At 37.6% G+C, this 23466-nt stretch overlaps 3 protein-coding genes across 3 annotated transcripts; all 3 read left to right on the top strand.

Moving 5' to 3' along the window:
- Nucleotides 1-220: 220 nt before the first annotated feature.
- LOC113276349 lies at nucleotides 221-1854 on the top strand. The gene is made up of 3 exons (XM_026525939.1): nucleotides 221-446; nucleotides 546-612; nucleotides 704-1854. Exons 1-3 carry the CDS (start codon nucleotides 378-380, stop codon nucleotides 1561-1563), a joined length of 996 nt encoding a protein of 331 aa, XP_026381724.1. The 5' UTR covers nucleotides 221-377; the 3' UTR covers nucleotides 1564-1854.
- Nucleotides 1855-10561: 8707 nt separating this feature from the next.
- LOC113276347 (pyruvate dehydrogenase E1 component subunit alpha-1, mitochondrial-like) lies at nucleotides 10562-14953 on the top strand. The gene is made up of 8 exons (XM_026525936.1): nucleotides 10562-11406; nucleotides 11687-11766; nucleotides 13079-13156; nucleotides 13720-13815; nucleotides 13909-13980; nucleotides 14152-14205; nucleotides 14362-14427; nucleotides 14528-14953. Exons 1-8 carry the CDS (start codon nucleotides 10695-10697, stop codon nucleotides 14570-14572), a joined length of 1203 nt encoding a protein of 400 aa, XP_026381721.1. The 5' UTR covers nucleotides 10562-10694; the 3' UTR covers nucleotides 14573-14953.
- A 6464-nt stretch (nucleotides 14954-21417) lies between these two features.
- LOC113276348 (probable galacturonosyltransferase-like 9) lies at nucleotides 21418-22967 on the top strand. The gene is made up of 2 exons (XM_026525938.1): nucleotides 21418-22318; nucleotides 22425-22967. Exons 1-2 carry the CDS (start codon nucleotides 21553-21555, stop codon nucleotides 22793-22795), a joined length of 1137 nt encoding a protein of 378 aa, XP_026381723.1. The 5' UTR covers nucleotides 21418-21552; the 3' UTR covers nucleotides 22796-22967.
- The last annotated feature ends 499 nt before the right edge of the window (nucleotides 22968-23466 follow it).

Raw genomic sequence — 23466 nt, 5'->3', positions numbered from 1 at the left:
ACAATGCACGTCTGGAAGTGGAAGTGGAAGTGGAAAGACTTGAGTGATTCCCTGCCAATGCAATGGACGTGGGTGGAAATCCAAATTACGATAACACTTCAGTCATTTTTGTTTTTTTCCAAACAATGAAAGGGTATTTCTGTAATTGAGAACTATCTGTTTAGATTTTTGTGTTAAATAGAATGGTAGGATTTAGACAATCCAAAAGTAATCAGAGGAGAAAGAAAGAAAGAAAGAATAAAAACTCAACCCTCAAACTCATTTCAATCAAAAGGCGTTTCTTTCTTCCAGTTATCCACTCTCTGTAAGGGTTTTATTTTATCTTCTGAAAATTAGGGTTTTTCATATCTTTCAGAAATTTTGAGAGCAACTCCATCATGAGTTCTGAGTCCACCATGAACGCTTCTGCTCCTGCATTGCCTAAGGATTTCGGCAAGAAAAAAAGGGTAATCCATCGATTTCTTATCTTTATATTTGCATTTCCCCTTGATTTTGATTTTGGATTTGATTTTAGGGTTTTCCATGATTGTTGTGTTGCAATTCAGGGTAATAGGTTGGCAAAATTGAAGCAGTGTAAGCTTGATGCAAAGCGTGAGCAATGGCTTTCTCAAGGTGTTTTTTTGTGTCTTAAATTACGTCTTTTCTTAATTGTTTTCATCAACAATATTGGATCAGTGAATTGATGAAATATCCATTCATGCAGGGAAAAATAAGGGTAAAAATGGGACTCTGCCATCTCCCGTTATCAATCAGAATCATGAAAAGGAAGAGACTTCATCAAAGAATTCTGAAACTAGGTCAAGAGGTGGGGAAGATTCCAGTTTGCATGATAGTGATTTGGAGTTTCTGACTTATAGTCCAACAAATAGTAGTGTTTCAGGAAGTAAAGATTCAAGGAAGAATCTTCACATTGGAGGAAGTAGCAGCAGCAGCAGTAGTTGCGGAAGTTGTTCGGTCAGCGTTAGTGATGAAGAAGATGTTCGAGGTGAAGATGATGATGATGATGATGATGATGGGTGTCTTGATGATTGGGAAGCTATAGCGGATGCGTTGACAGCTGAGGATCTTAAGGTTCAAAACCCTAGTTTGGAATTACCTTCTGGATCTGCTGATGACCTTGGTAAGGAGCGTCGAGTTGGTGCTCTGAAGCCAGACTGTAGCAAGAAGATAGGTCAGAAAGTGGTTACGAATTGTCGTGCATGGAGACCTGATGATGTTTTTCGTCCTCAGAGTTTACCCAATCTCGCTAAGCAGTATAGTTTCCCTATGAACTCGGAAAGGCACTTTGGTCGTGGAGGTATGAATCAGGGTTGTCATGGTATAAGTTCACAGCCTTCGTCCTGTCCCATTTGTTATGAAGATCTGGATCTTACGGACACGAGTTTTATTCCCTGTTTGTGTGGATTTCACCTTTGCCTTTTCTGTCATAAGAGGATTTTGGAAGCGGATGGACGTTGCCCTGGTTGTAGGAAGCAGTATGATTCTGGAAACGGAGAGAATGGTATTGGTGGAGGAGCTCAAAAGTTCCGGTTGGCTCGTTCTTGTAGCATGACCGGAGCTTAGGAAGAGACTCATTTTGTTGTTGGCGGTTTTCGGAAACATATGCTAGGTTCATCTCTGCTTTTGTGGGCGTGTTTTATGCATTATCATCAGTTATTAGATCTTGAATTCTGGTTGAGATAGATGTGAATATAGGGTTTAGACTAGAGACAGGCGATCATTTTGCAACCTATATAGTGTTGATGTAGAGGAATTAAGTGGGTGTGTTGATAGATAAAGTGGTATAACCATAGGTACTTCAAATACTTCAAAATTTACTGCAATATATTTCATATCCTTTCTTGTTTTTTGTTATTTTAAGATGTTTTTGATTTTGTGAATATCGTGCATTTCTAAATATCGCTTATTTTTATCTATGTATTGTACTCTTTATGAAGTTGCAGGAAGATATTATCTTGTCATACTGCATATATGGTAAAATGGACTGCTTCTGAAGGTACGAATATTGTTTTAGTTCCCACCGGCATGAATGAAATCACCACTGCCATGCATATCTAGCAATCTATTATACTGGTACTCCATTTGTTGCCTATTTAATTTTGAAGATATCTGAAAGGAGAGTCGGTATCTATTTGCTAATTTGCGGTGATGGTAAAATTACTATGTTTCTGCTCACACATTGCAAAATTGTTACATCTTTGTTAAGATATAGAACCTTTAAGGGAGTACTGTTGGATCGCTTTCTCTAATTATTAAATGGTAACCAATAGAATAAGACTGAAATGGAAGAGAAAATAGTTATCTGTTCTCTATAGACTATCGTATGACATATAATTCGTTATCCTTAATTGTAAGGATGGATTTTATTGTACACATGTTTTTCTCTCCTTAATTGTAAGGATGGATTTTATTGTACACATGTTTTTCTCTTTTAATATGTACGTGTTTCCTCATCAAAAACAAATAATGAAAAACCTCCATTTCTTAGAAACTACAAACTAAAGTCTGAGTTTCCTCAAGGTACTTTAATTAACAAATGTTGATCATAGCTTTGAATCATACGCCTCTTTCGCCTTATGCAATGTCGTTCTCAATCACCCTCACTGACTTTGAAAGTAGTATGCGTTACTAGCAACGCTGGGAGTAAAAGAAATAAGGTGTATTATGATAGAGACGGTTGGTTCTCATTTGGGTTAAAGAACTAGAGATTATTCTGTAACACCATGCTTATTCTGTAAGATCATGCCGACGAATTAAAAATCTATGCATGAACGGGTAACCATTTTTTCTAGTCATATTTTGGAAGTAGATGTTTGGCATTAAAAAAAAGGCAACTTAAAACAAAAAACCAAAAAATGTACTGTGTTAAAGACTGAATCCTTGTGGATGTGGTTTCAACCAATGTTTATGACAATTCTTCTTTTGATGAGTACTGTTTTTGTGGGTTTCAAGTGTTATTGTTCAGGATCTAGTTTTACTATAATGCTCTGTTTCCATGGGTAAACAGGTGGGCAGAAAACCCAGGGTATTTGTTTCAGTTCCTTCTGGGAAATGTGTAATACCCTTTGAGCAGGTTGAGTGCAGTCCTATTTTAATCAAACACCATCTAGTGAGTGCGGAACAACCATGTTGAAATCTTTAAATCTGCCCTCAAGAAATGTTTGTTACAACTTAGTGATATATTGTTATAAAGGCTGTTGTAGTGTAGTGGTGTAAACAAGAAGGATAAATGTATACTTGTATGTTTGTTGCATTTGTTTCCAGCCGCATTACTTACATTTCTGTTTTGGTGTGAAATAAACAAGGTTGTACCGTTTTTATGGTTGAAAGTGTCTGCCTTTCAAGTTTTAATTGTAAGAGTTTATTGGAACTTTTAAGTCTTAATTCTGGGTGTTCTAGTATTTTCAAAAAGATAATTCTGGTGTTCTTTCTCTTACAAGGACTCGTTGAGTCGAGGACATCTACTTTGTCAGAGAGGTGGTGTTAACTCTTTTTTGGCTTTTCTCATCAGTGTTAATTTTTTTCCTTGTACTGTAAGTTACGTTTAAGTCCATATTCAATGGATGTATTCATGTAGAACAGAAGAGTTGGCATACTTTCATCAGAGAGTCAGACATCAATATGTACCAATAACACATAGCTACCTATTCTTTGTGACGCTGATTTGGCTAAGATGCGAACTACCTTTGGTTCTTTCTAGCTTGTGGAAAGACAAATTAGTACATTTAAGCCAGAAAGTAAAATACAAGAATATATTGTCCTCCCATAAATCTTTACACCATGAAGAACTTTTAGCGGGAGGTTTAAGGCATCTGGTTCCTTAATTAATCTTCAAGCTACTTTTATTGCAAGGTTAAATTTATGTGCATCTCTGAAACCTAAGCCCCATTTTTGAATTAATTTTCATAAATTTATCCAAACTTTTTGATATATTCCTTTTCACCAGAGTGTTTTCTTCACCAAAAATCTCTTTGTATTGCATTAATTTATTTGGAAGGAAAAAACACTCCATTTGAAAAGTTAGTATACTGGCAAGAACAACTTTGTTCAATATCGATCTACTTGGTTGTGAAAGAACAATTCCTTTCCGACCTTTAGATTTAGCTTCCATTTTTCTCTAGAATATAGCTTCCATTTTATCCCGGATCTATCCATAAAAAGTGGAGCTTTAAAATATGAGTCTCTAAGATTGATACTTTTAATTTTTAGAATTTCGGACATCATTCTTTGATGTTTGGGTTTCACTTTCTTACTAAAGAAAACTCCAGATTTATCGAAGTTTATAAATTGGCCTGAAGCCTTACTGAAGATGTCTATTGTTTATAGTAAATTCCTGCATTCAACTAAATCAGCTTTCACAAAGAGCAGACAGTCATTTGCGAAGAAAATGTGAGAGATATGATCACTTTTGGGGGTTATTTTAACACCATGAAGAAATTATATGTTCTCTTGAGAGAGAAATAGCCTTGAGAAGATTTCCATACAGATTATGAATAAGTATGGGGGAAGAGGGCCGCCTTGACGTATAGGTGTATGAAACAAATTGGTTCAAGTTGACTCCCTTTAGCCCGTTAACGACGCATTGGAAAGTTATCCTGGAAGAGAATTGTAACTGAAATCAAACTGCTCTAGGACAATTTTGTAACCGTGCTTATATTTTCTATTTCATGGTAATAAAATCATAACCTTTTTCGTAAAAAAAAACATTTCCAACAATAGGGTTACCGATTCTATAGTTAACTCGATACCGATCCATCTGTCGGAGGAAATGATCAGGCAAGGACTGGCTTGGAACGCGGTGAAAAAGCCGACCATCTCTGACAATGCAAATACTACACGCCAGCAACCACAGCCGTCCATGCAGAAAAATAAAGAATGTCCCTTTGGAAAAGCTGAGATGAAAGAAACTGTACCTGTCAGAGATGCTGGATCGAAACAACCTAGTGATGGACCCCACATGCCCACATCATCAATGACACGTCATGCTACAACTAGATTCACCACACATGTGGCATAACACATCAGCGTAAGGCCCAATGAGTCACACACACTCCAGAAAGGTAAGGCAAAGGCCCAACAAGGTATAAATGAACCACAAGAGCCTGATACTCCAATACAGCACACCAAACCAACTATCATCCTGAACCCAAGCCCGAAGGAAAAACCTGGTGTTGCTAGAATGCTAGCATTCTTTACGCCTAAATACACAAAGATTCAAATGGGTTTTTTACAACGAAAAGATTCACAAGTCAACATACTGGTACAGAACATTGACGGAAAGCCAGAGGTGATTGTCACACATAATGCAAAACCGGATGAACTGAAGCAATCTCTCAAACCCCTGCACACATACAAAAGAAGAACAGTCAGGAATCCAACAAAGTTACCACCACACCTTGATCTACCAAATACTCCAGAGTTTGGGGCGCAACCACCACCTGCAAAATTGAGGAAATATGTGTCTTTAGATGAGCTTGAACAACACAACAGAAAATGGGTCCAGCGCAATTTGAGGTGCCAACAGCAAGGACCAGAAAGCAATGATCTGCAAGAACTGCTAAACAATTTTACTCACCACCAACAACAGAAACAACATCAGCAGCTTCAGGCTATACAACACCATCAAAAGCATCACATTCTACTGCGAACGATAGCAATGGCACAAGTGATCGAAGAACCAAACTTGCTTGGCACATTTCCCTGAATGAAGAGATTTGTCCAGCAACTGACCAGAATATTGAGTGAGATGTTGGCCAAGGCCAACATTCGCAGGCCAAATGAGTTATCTTGCTTGGAACTGTCAGGGTGCACATAACCCCCTGACAGTTTCTAAACTGCGTGAGTATACACGCAGGTTTAAGCCAGACCTACTTTTTTTTGTCGGAAACATTGTCAAATGCTAGTTACTTGCCTGTGCTTCAAAATGCTCTGGGATTTCCTAATATTTTTTCAGTTCCATGTACCGGACATAGAGGTGGCCTCTGCCCGATGTGGACATCCCACCTCAATGTCAATGTGTTAGTAGCTAATCAAAATTTGCTTCATGTGTATATCTGTCCTTTACTATCTCATTCACAACCTCTTCACCGGAATTTATGGACCACCCCAACCAGCGGCAAGATGGAAATTTTGGCAGAACTTCAACAATACCATCATAACTCCAAATATACCTTGACTCTTGATGTGTGACTTTAATGAAGTGCTAACACAGGATGAAAATAAAGGAGGTAACTACTCAGGCCAGATATTTCAATCACTTCATCAACACAAATGGCCTAATTGATTTGGGATACCAGGGAGACCCCTTTACTTGGTCTAACAAACAAACAGATGCAGGCTTCATTATGGAACGACTTGACAGAGGAATGATTTCACAACAATGGGTGGATCTACACCCTCATGCCCTAGTCAGGACCTTTCCAAGACTAGGCTCTGATCATGCACCTTTGTTACTACAGGAAAAAGCTATAACAAGGATCACAGGTAGAAAATTTCGTATAGAACATTTATGGTTCTTGCACCCCCAAATGGAAGACATTGTTATAGATGCTTGGCAACAAAATGGAGCAGTGGAGGTGGCCGTAACATTCAAATCAAAATGGAAAACACGGCTAAGAAATTCAACAATGGCACAAACAAACTTTTGGACACCTGCCAACACTGATAAAGGAAGCTGGATTTCAAATTCAATTGGCACAGACAAAATGTGCCACCACAAATGGTGCTGAGCTAATGTTCTGGTTGCAACATGAGAAAGAAACTCGTAATTCACACTTGATGCTACAACATTGCTACGACACCTATTGGAGACAACACTCAAGAATAGATTGAATCAAGAATGGGGACCTAAACACTTCGTTTTTTCATACAAAGGCAACCATTCATAGAAGGATTAATCATATCCGGCAACTCCAAGCAGATAATGGCATCTGGGTGGACAACCAAATAGCTATAGCACACATGCTAGTTAAATATTTTGAAAACCAATACAAGGCACCACCGACTACAATCGACATGGAGTTGTTTAACTGGATGCAACCACGACTCTCCGACAACCAATGCAATTGACTCACTAAACTTCCTTCAGTGGAAGAAATTCACAAAGCACTACTGAACACTAAATTGGAAAAAGCATCGGGACCAGATGGATATACAAGTAAGTTCTTCAAAGTATATTGGGAAACAACTAATACACAAATTATTGAGTTAGTTCACAATTTCTTTGAAAATATTGAACTAGACAAAACCTTTAACCACACCAATATCATTCTGATCCCAAAATCCAACAATCCCACCAAACCAAATCATTTTAGACCAATTGGTTTATGCAATGTGGTCTACAAAATCATTTCTAAATTGTTGGTGGACAGACTAAGGCCACTACTGCAACACATCATTAGTCCCTATCAGAGTGCCTTTCTACCTAGCCGAGCAATCCATGACAATATATCCATTGCCACGGAAATCTTTCACCATATCAGAACCACACCACCAACTCTAAAACCAGAAATTTCCTTGAAACTGGATATTTAAAAGGGCATATGACAGCATTGACTGGGGTTTTTTCAGACAAACATTGCCATCGTTAGGATTCCCAAACAAATTCATATAATATGTTATGATCTGTATAACATCAGTTACATATGCAGTGAAAGTGAATGACAAACTTCATGGCGCAATCCAACCACAAAGAAGATTGAGACATCCATACAGGGAGATCCACTCTCCCTATATATTTTCATTTTGTGCGCAGAGATTTATCTTCTAATCTTGCAAGGTTAGAAGCTCAAGGAAAACTAAAAGGGCTAAAAATCTCAACACATGCTCCACCAATCTTGCACCTGATGTATGTAGATGATCTTCTCATTGCTTGCTCGCAGACCAAGTAACTTGTGACCACCTAAATGCAATCTTAAAAGTCCTACTTCAACTCAGCTGGTCATAAAATAAACACCCATAAATCAAGCATCATCCACCATCCAAAAATAACAGAAAAACAACAAGATTGGTTAGCTAACACCTTCAATATCAGGACCACTCATAACCCACCAACATATCTGGGGGTGAACTTCAAGCAAGGTAGAAACTCGACACAAATTTATGCTCAACTATTACAAAAAATGGAGAGGAAAGCAAAAGGCTGGATAGTCAAATGCATTAACCAAGCAGGTATAAGAATTCTAATCAATACATCTCTAATTCTAATAGCAAATCATATCATGCATACCCAACTACTGCCAATACATGTACACCACAAAATTGACAGGATTGCACGAAATTTCTTTTGGGGCCATGACAAGGACACAAGGAAACTCCATACTTTTCGATGGGACAAAGCTAACATCCCAGTCAGTAAGGGTGGACTTGGCATTCAGGATTCGACGAAACACAATTATGCTTTGCTGGGAAAAAGAATATGGCAGATTCATGCTAGACCAACAACACTGTGTAACACGCTATATACGGCCAAATATCTTCCCAGCGAGACGGTCTTTCCGACAATTCCGAAACCAATGGACTCTGCCAGTACATCATGGAAAAACATCTGCAATGTTGTTGTGTTTGTGCAGGACAACTACTCGATTCAAATTGGAGATGGAACAACTACTAGAATCAAAGAAAACTGGATACCAAGACACATAAATCTTCCTAGTATAGGAGATGCCGGCAACAATTTGGTTAGTTCTCTCGTCGAATCATTGGCTTTTAATTGGAATATCAATTTACTGTTGTAACACTTCCCACCAAATATTGTGAAGTCAATCAGGAGCATCCACATACCAAACCCATCCATACCGGATGAGCCAATCTGGCCGCATTCGAAATCGGGGCAATACACAGTCAAAGTGGTTATGAAATTTTAACCAATACCTAAAATCCAAACATTGACCCGTATATGGTTGAGCACTGCAACACAATTTGGAAAGTTGAATGCCCACCAAAAATAAAACTCTTCATCTGGAAAGTTGGCCACATCAGTATACCAACTTTCGAAACACTTCGCGCGAGGAATATAACGAACAACAATCTATGTCCAATCTGCAACAATGCCATAGAATCAACGCAACACTGTTGGTTTGAATGCTCGCGGGCAAAGCACATCTGGGAACTGATGTGCCACTATTTGAGAAGAGGGACAAAAGGGAATCCATACAATGGTCTTCAGCTACCACCGCACCCGACTCCAAACATCATCTGCAACACAATGAGAAACAAACACAATGGAAATATCCAGCAGCAACAACATGTAGGAAACCTGCCTCGTCGTCAAAACTGTAACCAAATTAAGGTACCACAAAACTTCGCAGATTTCCTAAACCAGACAGTACACAAAAAAGAATTCACTCTCTGTTGTTATACTTTGTGGATGATTTGGTTGTCTATAAATGAAATGGTCTACAAAAGACTAAATCAAACATCTCAACAAATTTTCCAAATAGCTCTGGTCTTAAAAAAATGAATACAACTGGGCACAAAAGCACAATCTTCACACACAAGGGCAGAACAAGAACCACAGGGAAAAACAACCCAACACACCTAACAAAACAACAATCTAGGTTAAATGGACGCTACCATCACCAAACTGGATGAAGATTAATACAGACGGAGCAAGTAGAGGACAACCAGGAGGAGAACCGGGCATGGCTGGAGCGGGATGGATTTGCAGGAACTCACAAGGTTCAACAATCATGGCAATGGTTGCACCAATAGGAATTACAACAACATTGGTGGCAGAGACTTGGGCACTGTTACTGGCAGTTAGAATGGCTACCACTAGAGGATGAAAGCATTTGTGTTTCGAGATGAACTCTTCTGCCCTAGAGAGTCTGATCAAAAATGGCGACAACAAGGCTCCATGGATCATTCCAAATATGATTAAAGATATTAACCAACATCTGCAACAAATACCTGAATACACACTAACAAATATCTATAGGGAAGGGAACCAGGCAGCGGATGGACTAGCAAATAATGCGATAGACGAACAACTATAAATAGAAGGTGGTACTGATATTTATATTTGGGACAACTCATGTCCAAACTTCCTAAATTTAATTGTAATGAATGATTCTATGAGACTTTTGCACCCGAAAAAAGTTTCTATATAAATAAAAACTTCTTCTCTTTCAAAAAAAAATAAATCTACTGTCTAAATTTCACTCATTCTATGTCCCAAAGCTAGTAGACTTGTATCTACACGAGCCGTTCGGCTAGAAACTCTTCCCCAGCTAGAGGATCTTCTCTACCCGTCACCATACATCCTTGCTCCTTGGTCATTATTATACTTAAAGTCTAGGGGCCAAAGTCTAATCTCTCCTGGCCTCTTCATCCAACCTAACCTCTCTACATGACCTTTGGATACTCCTGAAGGTCCTATTATTCAAGTGCTCTCAAATAATCAAAACGGTCAAAAGTCAAAACACCGAAGAGAAATTTTTACATTTTCCAGTCAACCAAATCTCAACCGTCCAACCCATCCAAACATTTTGATCCGACAAATTTGGATCAAAGATTTTCCATTTCTCTATAAGTCGGAGACAAACAGAGATGGCGAAAAGTAAGTAAAAAATAGAGGAGAATATAAAATCAACATTCTCTCTTTTCCAACTAACCCTTTTTTTTCTCTCTCCAAAAAAATCTTTGTTCAGAGAGAGAGATTCTGATCGGAAAACCTTACTCCGGTAAACGGAAAAATGATGAATCTAACGAAACTCATCTCGTCCGCCTCATCATCATCAGCGGCATCAAGATCTAAAACCCTAATTTCATCATCCTCATCGTTGCTCAACCGTTCATTCTCCACCGATGATTCGAAAGTTTTAACGATTGAAACCTCGATTCCGTTTACTGCACATAACTGTGAACCGCCATCAAGAACAGTAGAAACAACAGAGAAAGAATTGCTAGGTTTCTTCAAAGAAATGGCGTTAATGAGACGTATGGAAATCGCAGCAGATTCGTTGTATAAATCCAAGTTGATTCGGGGATTTTGTCATTTATATGATGGACAAGAAGCTGTAGCTGTTGGTATGGAAGCAGCGATAACTAAAAAAGATTGTATTATAACAGCTTATCGTGATCATTGTATCTTTTTAGGTCGTGGTGGAACTTTAGTTGAAGCCTTTAGTGAATTGATGGGGAGAAGAGATGGATGTAGTAAAGGGAAAGGTGGATCTATGCATTTCTATAAGAAAGATAGTGGGTTTTATGGTGGACATGGGATTGTTGGTGCACAAGTTCCCTTAGGGATTGGGTTGAGTTTTGCTCAGAAATATAATAAAGATGAAGCTGTTACTTTTGCTATGTATGGTGATGGGGCGGCCAATCAGGGGCAATTGTTTGAAGCTCTTAATATTGCTGCTCTTTGGGATTTGCCTGCCATTCTAGTTTGCGAAAATAATCACTGTAAGTAATCTCATTAGCGTTTTAAGTATGAAATGAAATTCAATTTGATTGTTAGGTGGATTATGAATTCAATTGATTTTCATATGCTTTGTTGCATTTGATTGGTATAGATATTGGAGCTTTATGTCGTGTGTGAGAATTGTTAGTTAAAGTAATTGTGATGTGCTTGCCCCTGCATCAAATTGAGTACCGTAATTAAGAATGAGATAGTTTTGCGAGCTTTGTGGTGTTTTTGATTGTGCTATGTTCTGAGTTTTACTTTTTTATTTGATTTGGATAGATGGGATGGGAACGGCAGAATGGAGAGCTGCGAAGAGTCCTGCTTATTATAAGCGTGGAGATTATGTTCCTGGTTTGAAGGTGCAGTGCAAGTTATTTATACATTCAATTGTTATTTTATTTTAGGTTTTATTTTCAATTTTTAATTGGTATGTTGAAATGGATATTATGGTATTTGTGCAAATGTTCATCCATTGATTTCATCCCTAGTTATTGTTGTATGTGCGCACGAAGCTGATAGAGTGTGAGTGGAAATTTGGTTGAGATAGAATTATTAGTGGTTGTATGTTATGCAGGTCATCTACTTAGGATTTGCTCTCGCTAACTGTATTCGTTTTGTTATTCTTAGTGTGAAACACAAACCTAGGAAACTTATGCTGATATTTCATTGCTTTTGATTTGGAAAACTTGAAGTGTTAATGCTGGGTTAAAGGGTTAACTTGGAGAGGAAGTGTATTAAATGGGCATGCTTAGTTTAGGTCCCTAGGAATAAGATGGGGTTTATGGTCAAATTGGTGGGAACTGTTGAGATGATTTTCTTGTTCATGTGCAGTATGTGTTTTCAGGCTCTGTAATCATCCTAATCTTTTAAAAATGATGTTTCTCCCTTGTTCACAATTCAAAGCATAACAATAGTAGAAAAGTAAAATTAGTTGGTAATTACATCCATTCATCCTTGTAATAACCCATCCAAAGGAGTTAAGAGTGAGAGAAAATTCAAACAGGAAACCAAGCAATCCCTTAAAAGATATATGTATGATGAGAAAAAGTATTTGGTTTATGAAGGAGTTTCCCTGAAAAGATTTTTGGAAAGAGCAACAGCAATAGTTAGCTACTATGAAATTAGTGGGAATTTGAAAATGGACTTGAGACAGTGTTGCTTAGTTATTAACATGAGCTGAGTATCACTGGTTTTCACTTATTTCGTTGGACTCATATTTTTGAATGTTTTATTTTGTAATAATATGGTCACTTGTGCTGCTCCTATCTTCATGCACATTACAAATCAAGAAGCGCCTTAATGATGGTGCTTGTTCTGAGTACATTAACGATTCTGGCGTTTACTTAGTTATATCATCGTTTCCTACTATTTCGCTACTACAGTAGACATTAGCTACTGACAAAGAGGAGGAAAAATGGAGTAACACCAGATTAACTCTCGAATGCTTCTATTGTTCATCTTTTCTAATGCTTGTCACATATTTTTACTGTATGCTTCCATTTGATTTTTATAGTGGTATTTATTTGATTCGACTCTACAGTCTCGGTTAAGTTTCATGGTGGTTGCGTCATGCAAGTTTACAGATTTAGCCATCTGCAATGTGACGCACAATTAGTTGTATTCCACCTCTTTCTGCCAATTATGCTAGCTGAGGTTTGTATCTGTTAACAGGTAGATGGTATGGATGCTTTTGCTGTGAAGCAGGCATGCAAATTTGCAAAAGAGCATGTTCTGCAGAAGGGACCCATTGTGAGTATATTTATTGAGTTTTCAGTTTCAACTAGGTTGTATGTTCCCCTCGCTTTATTATTCTAAGTACTTGGTTTTATTTTTTCGAGTGTCTATGAGAGTTCTGTTTATGAAATATCAGTATGAAAAGCCGCATTGCAAGAACTTGCCCTTTAGTGTGTGTTACTATTGCATTGACCATCATGTAACATATTAAACTTGATTTTTCAAGAAGACCAAATTACCAAATTTTAAACTTGCAAGATAATATTCAGCAGTAGATAAGCACTGAAACTTCTCCTGAATAAAATTTCCAATTTTTTTGATCACTGCAAAATTGCAGTTATATGGCTATATTATATTTATATCTGTGTAACTTAAACTTTCATGTGTTTTTATTTCTTTTCTTTTTCTGTCATCTACTTTGTGTTGCTTATTAACGTACTGCAGATAACTGATTTAATGTTTGTGATTTGGCTGCTTGTCGAACTGCCAAACCTTTTTTTTAACGCTTTTGATAGTAGTATTATATATGGTGGACGTGTTTCAGTAGTTTGAATGATATGCTGATGTCTATGTTGCAGATTCTTGAAATGGACACTTACAGGTACCATGGGCACTCCATGTCAGATCCAGGCAGCACATACAGAACCAGAGATGAGATTAGTGGTGTGAGACAGGTTGGTGATCTTTTTCAATTTGTAATGGTTGTGGTCTTGTTTACCCAAGTATCGAATTTGTATTTTCTAATAATTCTTGGTAATCTATTTCAGGAGCGTGATCCAGTAGAAAGAATAAGGAAGTTGGTGCTCGCGCATGACCTAGCAACTGAAAAAGAGCTTAAGGTATATTCGGTTCTTTTTAAACAAGGATGTGTAACTGAAGGAGTTAGATTTGGATTCTCCGGATTACCCAAGAGATTGGATATGAAAGAAACTATAATCTTATCATAGAACTGTAATATGGAATATGATGTCTTTGTATGTTCTTCACATTTGAATCGAATTCTTGTGTAGGATATGGAGAAGGAAATTAGAAAGGAAGTGGATGATGCCATTGCACAGGCCAAGGTAAGAAACATGTTATACTCAAATGCTGTTCAATTCGGGTGGTCGTTCATTCAAGCTATAGAGCTAATCATTGCCTGAAAAGAATCACAAGTGGCGTATATCGCATAGCTAATGTTCCTTGTCTTCTTGATTGTTTCTCTTTTATGTGTTTATCAGGAGAGCCCAATGCCTGAACCTTCTGAGCTCTTCACCAATGTTTACGTTAAGGGTTTCGGTGTTGAGGTATATATCTTTATTTTCTTCTCTCTTTAATTGTGTTAAATAAGTCTTATCATCTGCTGTTGCTGTAACTAAGGTGAGATTGAATCCCTTTATGCTGCAGTCCTACGGAGCAGATAGGAAAGAGGTGAGAGCTGTACTCCCATGAAGAAACAATAACTGCCTGCAAAAATCATTCCTACATTTGAACTAATAAAAGAAGCCAGATGAACATCCTTTGGCTTTTTTGTTTTTCCTGTAAACTCCCGGTTTTATTGTATAGAGAAGTTACTTCCATCTTCTAGATTTGTGACATTAAGAAGCTCAAGCATCATCCATGTTTGCCAGTGCTTGGATTTGGTAACTCTTAGTACAATCTTCTTTAGCTTGGAAAATCTGACAAAAGATTTTGGAGAGTGTTCTTCGTTGGCTCCTTCACTTGGAACTTGTTCACGCTTATATTACACGGATGTCTACATTATAATGAGTTTGTGAGTGTTCTAAGTTCCACCACTGACTTCTATATTAAAACTGTCTCATCTTTTGGTTCCTCGCAATTAGCGAACTTGTTACTGTGTGCTGCCTCAAATGGTGTCATATGATTCATCCATTTTGATGCTAGGAAATTGTGCAAGTGTATCTATTGAGAAAAGGTGCAGTCCTATGAAATTGACTAAACAATAAAGCATTTGGGATCTTCATTTTTGTTGACGAAAAGAATATTAGAGGTAGAGTCAAATTTCATAGGACTGCATGACAATGGACCCACCGATCACAAGTCCACTAGCTTGCAGGGTCACACAACCTAAAGCAACCCAAAAAGATCAGCTGCGCATTATTTGGGGAAATGCTACGCTCACCGCGGGCCAGCGAAGGGAAATTTTTTGAATTCCCTTGTGGCTCGGCGGTTTGCAGGGGTGGGTTAAGAGTGGGTCCCACCCCCCTCTCTCTCACAAAAGCTAAAAGGGGATTTTAATAAAGTGCCACACTTCCAATTTGCAGTTTAAGAAAATGCCACCGTTTTTTTCAGAGTTTATTTAATGCCACACGTTTGACCTTTTCCATCCAAAAAAATTGTTGCCATCAGTTAGTGCATAGGTGGCATTTATCCAACTTAGTAAAAGACATATACACCCTCAAATCTGCCACCAACTCACCAAACCCATTCCTTATTTTGAACAGTGTAAGTCATTGCCGGTCTGAGTTGGCTGGTTGGATCGGTCATCGTGCTAACCAGAATAAGCCATCGCCGGTACCGAGTTGATTCAACATAACAAAGATTAGATCGAGTTTCAGCTGTTTTCTGCGCTTTTCTCAGGCAAATTTCAGCCAATTTCCCTGCAAATTCCTAACATTCATCTATACTTCCATCGCTGCTTCATTCTTTTCAGTTCTCTAACATCCAATAAACTTATCGTGTCCCTGCAATGATTCAATCTAACACAAACACATTCAATTTCTATCTTGAGCCCTAAATTCTTCTCTGCAACCCATAACTCAAACTCAAACACATTCACAGCACAATCATCTCACAACACTACTAGGACCATGCCTATGAATCACTACCTCAACTCAAAACCCCTCTTTATCACATACCCATTCATTCCATGGCAGTGAGCTTAATGTCCATTCGATCAGTCAACAACAACAGGAGCTTCAAATTTGTCTTTCCTTCTGTTAAATCTCAATTCCACCAGTGCCTCCATCTGCATAGACAACACCAACAACATACATTCAAACCCTAAATTCTAAACTGTAATCATGACTTCATGTCATAACCACCATACTCATCTTATCCATCTCAATTCACTGTCTATAGATACGTCCATAAATTCAACAACAAAACTGCATAACTTAAACAAAATTCATAGAGAAGAACAATTACCTCAAACTCATTTACTCAAGCACCAGCCAGTTCATCCCAGATAACTTCATAATTCATCTGAGTTCCAAATACAAACTCTAACTATTGAACTTAAGCTAGTCTCCAACCGTAACTCTCAATTCAGATCAAACCCACCTCCAATTAATCATCTAAACCCTCAATTCAGTTCATCCATCAACATCAATTCTTAACCAACCCTAATTCAATTCCCAAATATTCTATTCTCTCAATCAAACTCAATTCATCCATCAAAATCTTCCAATCTATTCAACCCATCCTTTAATTCCTTCTTATTCACCCTTAGTTGAATCTCGAAATTCATTTCAGGAACCCTAATTTCTTTACAATTTCATTAACATCTCAATTCTTCTTCAAGACAATACTACAACTTCAGTTTAGCAATAACCCTTTGATCTTCATCTGTTAACATCCCGTTTAGCTTATCAATTCCAAATAAACTCAACATCAAACTCTAACCTTCACAGAAACACTTCGCTTCAACTCAATCGTGGATTCTAACCAAACCCAACTATGAACTCATCAGCACCACACTCGGTTTATTGGTTTCACTAATTTTCTGCAAGGTTTTCTCAACAGAGATTTCATCTCTGAAACGCCGGAGAAAAAGAAGAAGGAGAAGGAAGAGAAGAAAGGAAAGAGAAAGAGAATTCAAGTGTAGTTAGGTAATGTTACTTCTTGTGACTGATTCAAATCGACCTAATAGTGTGAGTCATTGTCGAGTTTGGACCAACACGAATTCAAGGGTAGTTAGGTAATGTTGACACGTTGTATTGACTTTTTCAATGATTATAGACCGAGTTAGTGGGCCCTGACGGAATATCTAACGGTTGTGGCATTTAATAAACTCTGAGAAAACGGTGGCATTTTCTTGAATCGGGATTTGCAAGTGTGGCAGTTTGTTAAAAATCCCAAACTAAAATCGGGATTGGGCCTGCGGGATATATATCATTTTCGCATTATTTGGGGGTGTTTTATGGGATGCTTTGGTCTTCTTTCTCTGCTTGTTGTGGCCCTGTGGGATCAATTAGAGCTGGTTTATCAAAATACGCTTTTCGAGCAGAATGTGGCCGGGTTTAGCTATGTACTACTGGGCTGTCAAAGAGAGTAGAACCGGGGACTTTTCTCCTAAAATCGCATAGGCCTCTGTTACAAGCTTACTGCTTCTGTTTCTACCGCATTGTAATCCTCCAAAGGCCGTTGGGGAATGAATGCTTTTAAGCATAAAGGTATATCTAGATTGCTTCGGATCCTCCCCGCGGTTTATTTCCTAAAAGCTAAGAAGAAAATGTAAAATATACACACATGCAGAGTTGCGTCCAGCTGGTAAAAGTTTGATGCTACCAGCTACAAAGGAGCCTTTGAATCATCTCTTTGTTTTGGTGTGTTTTAGAAAAAGAATCCACCGGGGATATGGGACCATCTCAGTCCCCAGCAAGCATAATAACAAAGGTACTATGTCTGAAGTACTTGTGGTATTAAAATGGTTGTATAAATAACAACAATCCACGACTGTTTATTACTGTTGGCATTTCCAGGTGCTCATTTTGTTTCCTGACACCATTCAACACAACACTAACTCTACACTCCAACCCCACCATCCTTATTCCCTCCAATCCCCTTTAAACCTAAGAATCCTCATTCCACAGTTAACCTCTCCAAGTAAAATCGAAGTCCTAGCCAACTTGGCAAAGCCCAATTGGTCGCAGATGATGTCTTACACTTGAAATTAGACAGGCGGTTCAAAGTTTACCGGGTCTGCTTTGTAGCTTAACCTGACATCAATGAAAATGAAACCGAGTATATGTATATATATGAAACTAAACACATGTATGGCACCAAGCAAAAGGGCCCTCACCTTCGCATACATACTACTGGACTACATGGAACAAACAATTGATCGATCCCCACCTTTTGTCTCATTGGGAGTGGATACACATGGGACATCAAAGAGTTCTTTGATTAGTCCATTAATAATTGCTTTGAGATTAGGAAGAGAAGGTGTTGTTCTAATTAGCCAGATGGTTAAATGTTAATAAAATAGTGAGTTAGAGTAAGAATTAGGTCAAAATGAAAGAGACCTTTTCCAATTGGTCTGACATTTTGATATTCCATGGTTACTGCTTGTATCTCGTCAACTAAACACGCGCATCACCTTGATTCCTGATACAACTGAAATTTACTACCCATAAAAGAAAACCTTACATGTTTTAACTTGAAAGCTCTGTAATTAAAGTTTTGAGTTATCCAAAATAAAGTTTTATTGTGAAAACAAGCAAGGTGTACGTACATGAATCAGGTTGGCTCATTTAAACCTTTGTTACTTCCTTACACGACATGCACCATTATGAATCCCATCTCACCAAATGGGAAGTGAAAAGTGTTTGTTGTATCTCAAAACCGCTCATCAATATAATCAACCATTGAATGGTTGGTTTCGCTACATTGTATGTCCAGTAAATTTTGCCATCCCGTTTTTTCAATAATATATTTAGCTCTAGGACAGTGTTGTGAAATAGTTTGATAGTGATGAATTACCGATGCCAAAGATCCACGATGTTGATACTTCAATTTGTGCTTCCCTGTAAATGTGATGTCCGTAATAGCGTGCGGTTTATCATCTTGCAGTATAGGAAACCTCCCTAACCGGGGAATATCAACCTTCTTAATTGTACCAGTAGGGATTAAGTGATAATCCTCTTCGGCTACAGATTTTTGTTTCTTGTTCGTCTTCATGCGACCATTGAACCGCGCTGTGAATTTGTTCAACATCTGTGCACACACAATATAGATGCAGTTACATTATTAAAAGACCAACCCTCATTAACGAATATTTTTATTAGTCCATCACCATTTATATTCCAAATACTATAAATCCTTAACACAAACCATATCAATTCCAAATTCTATAATTCCACAAACACAAATTAAATCGTCACCGATGCATTTCGAAAATCATTACAAGATTCCACAACCCAATTTAATCACTTCAAGATTCCATAAAAATCACTAAAAAATCAATTCCATACTCACGCAATTAGCTCTTCTACATATGTAACTCCCAAAATTTACATAACTACAATTTACATAACTAAAATTAATCACCTCAAAATTCAATAAAAAACAATACAAATTCAATTATTGGTAATCATATTCACATACAACATGCAGAAAAGCAATAATTAATCCAATAATTTACATAACTACAATAATTTAAAATTAATCCAATAATTTACATAACTACAACTATTGATAACCATATTCACTAAAATTAATTACCAACAGACAACATGCAGAAAAGCAATAAAAGGAAGCTCTCAATTGAAATAGGTTGATTGAAACAGATGAAGGGTGAGAACTATTTCCCACATAATCTACATAACCATAGATTTTTACAATACCCAAAAATTATAAATCTATTCCGCCCACAAATTAGATCTTCTATAACTATTTTCGGCAAAAATTTAACCAAATTTACATAAGCAGCAAATATGGTTTTTTTCACATACATATTAATCTCTAAAAAAACATAAAACACACATACCCAATTAAATTTAACCAATTTCATATTCATATTTGTTCGTTAAAACCCAATTTTATATAAACTAATTTTAACAAATAAAACCCTAAATAAATTATACAACGATAAAACAAAAGAGATTAAGGAAAAAAAAACATACCTCTTTTGTAACCCGGGTTCATCAAGTATCTCGTTTTTTTCTTTTCTTTTACTGCTCGTTACTGTGATGTATGTGTTGGTTCAGAAGCTGTGTTTGTGGGCGGTAGAAACAAAGAGGAGGTAGAAAAGAAAAGAAAAGAAAAGAAAAGAAGAAGACAGAGAAGATTAGGGTAAAGGGCAAGTGAACACGTGGGCTATACGTGGTGGTTATAGATTGTCTGGGCTTTAATTCCACACGTGCTCGATACGTGTGTTAATACAAGTCCAACACTATACGTACGCCTGCCAAAAGGCCTTGATTCCTTCATTCGCCTGAGTGAAACCAAGCGTTGATTATACGTACGCCTGAGAGAAGAGTGAGGCGTTGATTATACGTACGCCTGAGAGAAGAGAGAAGCGTTGATTATACGTACGCCTGAATGAGGCGTTGATTATACGTTCGCCTGAAACAGGCGTTGATTATACATACGCCTCAAAACAGGCGTTGATTATACGTACGCTTCATTCAGGCGTTGATTATACGTTCGCCACACCAGGCGTAGATTATACGTACGCCCCTTCTCCGAGCGTGAACTATATGTACGCCCCACAACCAGCGTATTCTTTACCAACGCCCCGCAACCAGCGTTAACTATATCTCCGCCCGGCCCAAACGAAGATTATACAAACGCTCCACATGCAAGCGTGGATTATACATCCGCCCGACTAAATATACTCCACTGCCTTAACGTGACACTACAGACAAAACTCAAATTTGATCGTTTATTTTGGTCTTTGATGTTTGGTTTTGATCGTACCGCTTTGGACGCTCTCCGTCTCCCAAGTCCCAACTACGCTCAGATTCTAAAATAAATTCTTACCAAGTTTTGGCTCTTTGTTTCCTTTTCCTAGCCTGTACCGAATATATATATAAAGTAGTAGGCGATTTCGATATCTATTGCCAACCTTACAACCGCAGCTGCAAATTTTCCATATAGATGTCGGTCGGTACTGATATATTTTTGGCTCCTAGTAAGTAAAGTATTATTTTAGGAAGTAGGAACCGAAACAGATCTATAATAATACTTACCATTAATATTCTTCTCCCAAGGCCAACCCTAATAAAGCAACACATGATCACATGGGTATTGGTTCATGAGCCGTGACTTTCTCCCAGATCACAGCCGTCGCAATCAATCACCAGCCTGTTTCATCCTACCTGTCTACGGCAAGTGGACTTTCTTTTTTCTTATTCTCTTTTTTTTTATTTCCCTCTGAAAACGTTTTTTTATTCTCTAAACTTTTCGAAGAAAACAAACAAATATTGTACTAGCATAATACCAAACCCGATAAATCGGATTCTCAAACCCTGTCTGACACCGTCTTTTTACTGTTACGTTTATAAAAATCGGTTTTCTATCTAAGTTTATATACTGTGACGACATCTGTTGAAGAAAACCCAGAGAGTAGAGAGAAGAGAAGAAAAACTCTCTCTCCTCTCTTTCTCTGCAACAAACCAAAACTCCATTTATGGAAACACAGCAAAACCATTAAAATAAAAACCAAAACCAATTATCGTCATTCAGCAATGTCTCTTTTTCGATCGACCTGTACTGTTTTTATCGTTCTTTTTCTCGTGTACTCTTCTTTGAGTAATGCAATTCGTTCTTTCCCCATTACTGAAGATGAAGAAGAAAGGGTTTCTGGGAAAACCCTCATCAGATTATTTGATAACTTTGATTTACCAAGATTTGCGGAAGCCCCAGAGTACAGAAACGGGAAAGAATGTACGAGTAATGGTTCTTCTTCTTCTTCATCATCTTCTTGTGATCCTTCTCATGTTCATATCTCAATGACACTTGATTCAGAGTACTTAAGAGGATCAATGGCAGCTATTCATTCAGTTCTTAAGCATTCTTCTTGTCCTGAAAACATATTTTTCCACTTCATAGCTTCCGAGTCAAACTCAGTTAAACCGAGTTCGTTAACTCAGCACGTCCGATCCACATTCCCTTCGTTGAATTTCAAAGTGTACCACTTCGATGAAAGTCACGTCAAGACTCTAATCTCTTCATCAATTCGAGTGGCTCTTGAGAACCCATTGAATTACGCAAGAAATTACTTAGCTGATATTCTTGAAGACTGTGTTGATCGAGTGATTTATCTTGATTCGGATATTGTAGTAGTTGATGATATACAGAAACTATGGAATATTGAGTTGACTAAGTCAAGGGTCATTGGTGCACCACAGTACTGTCATACCAATTTCACTACTTATTTCACTGATGATTTCTGGTTCGATTCAAGTATTTCTAAAGTTTTTCATGGCAGAAATCCATGTTATTTCAATACAGGTACGTAATTCATATCCATTAGTTCTGACTTCATATTCAATCATTATATCTTCTTTACTGTCAGTGTAGGACTTGTAATGATAATGTCTGGTTTACATTTATGCAGGTGTAATGATAATGGATTTAGTGAAATGGAGAGAAGGAAATTACACTGAGAAGATTGAGAAATGGATGGAATTACAAAAGGAGAGAAGGATATATGAGCTGGGTTCATTGCCACCGTTTTTACTGGTATTTGGTGGTGATATTGAAGCAATAGATCATAAATGGAATCAACATGGACTTGGTGGTGATAATGTGAAAGGTAGTTGTAGATTATTACATCCTGGTCCAGTTAGTTTGTTACATTGGAGTGGTAAAGGGAAACCATGGTTAAGGCTTGATGAAGGTAATCCATGTCCACTTGATCATCTTTGGTTACCTTATGATCTTTACTTACATAATCATCATAGAAGTCTACTTCATCAAGATATGTAAACAAACACGGCTCCTCCATTTCTTTCTCTTTTTTTTGATCAATTTTATTGTTTGTCATAATTTTTTAATTTTTTTTTCTTGATATACTGTATATTGTTCAAAACATGAGTAAGAACGTATTAATTTGATAGAGTTTACTGAGATTCTAATGGTTGAATATTTGATTGAGTGATGAATTGAGCAAAGGATAGAATAAAGTGAAGAATTTTATTAGATTTACAGAATTTGTTCTGTTTTGACGTGTGTGATAATTTAGACACTGGATTCTCTACAGCATTTCAGACTTCTTATTCAAGTTTAATTCAAGTAGGATTTTCATTCAGAATTCTAATGGAATCAACTACCATATTTGCTTCGTTTTGTATGGAATCTGTTGATGCGGCGCCTCTTGCTATGTCGATTTGAAATAGTATTTCGTCGACATGGAGAAGTGGCAGGTCGGTACAGAACCAAGCAGTGTCATTACCCATCTATTCTGCATTAAGATTTTGACTGTTAAGGCCAGGCTGAAGAGTAGTGCAACATCTTAAGCTCTAGGGCACCTCAATGGAGTATGAAAGAGTAATCTCCGGATTGTATTGGGCTACACAAGTGAATGAACAAAACCAGCATGAAGTTCCTTAAGGAGAAGTACAATTTTTAGAGCGCTAGGATGCCAATGAAGAGGAACT

Source organism: Papaver somniferum, chromosome 4 (assembly GCF_003573695.1).
Source record: "Papaver somniferum cultivar HN1 chromosome 4, ASM357369v1, whole genome shotgun sequence".
Lineage (NCBI taxonomy): Eukaryota > Viridiplantae > Streptophyta > Magnoliopsida > Ranunculales > Papaveraceae > Papaver > Papaver somniferum.
The sequence above is the reverse complement of the archived record's forward strand: the minus strand, read 5'-3'. Positions and strand labels throughout refer to the sequence as shown.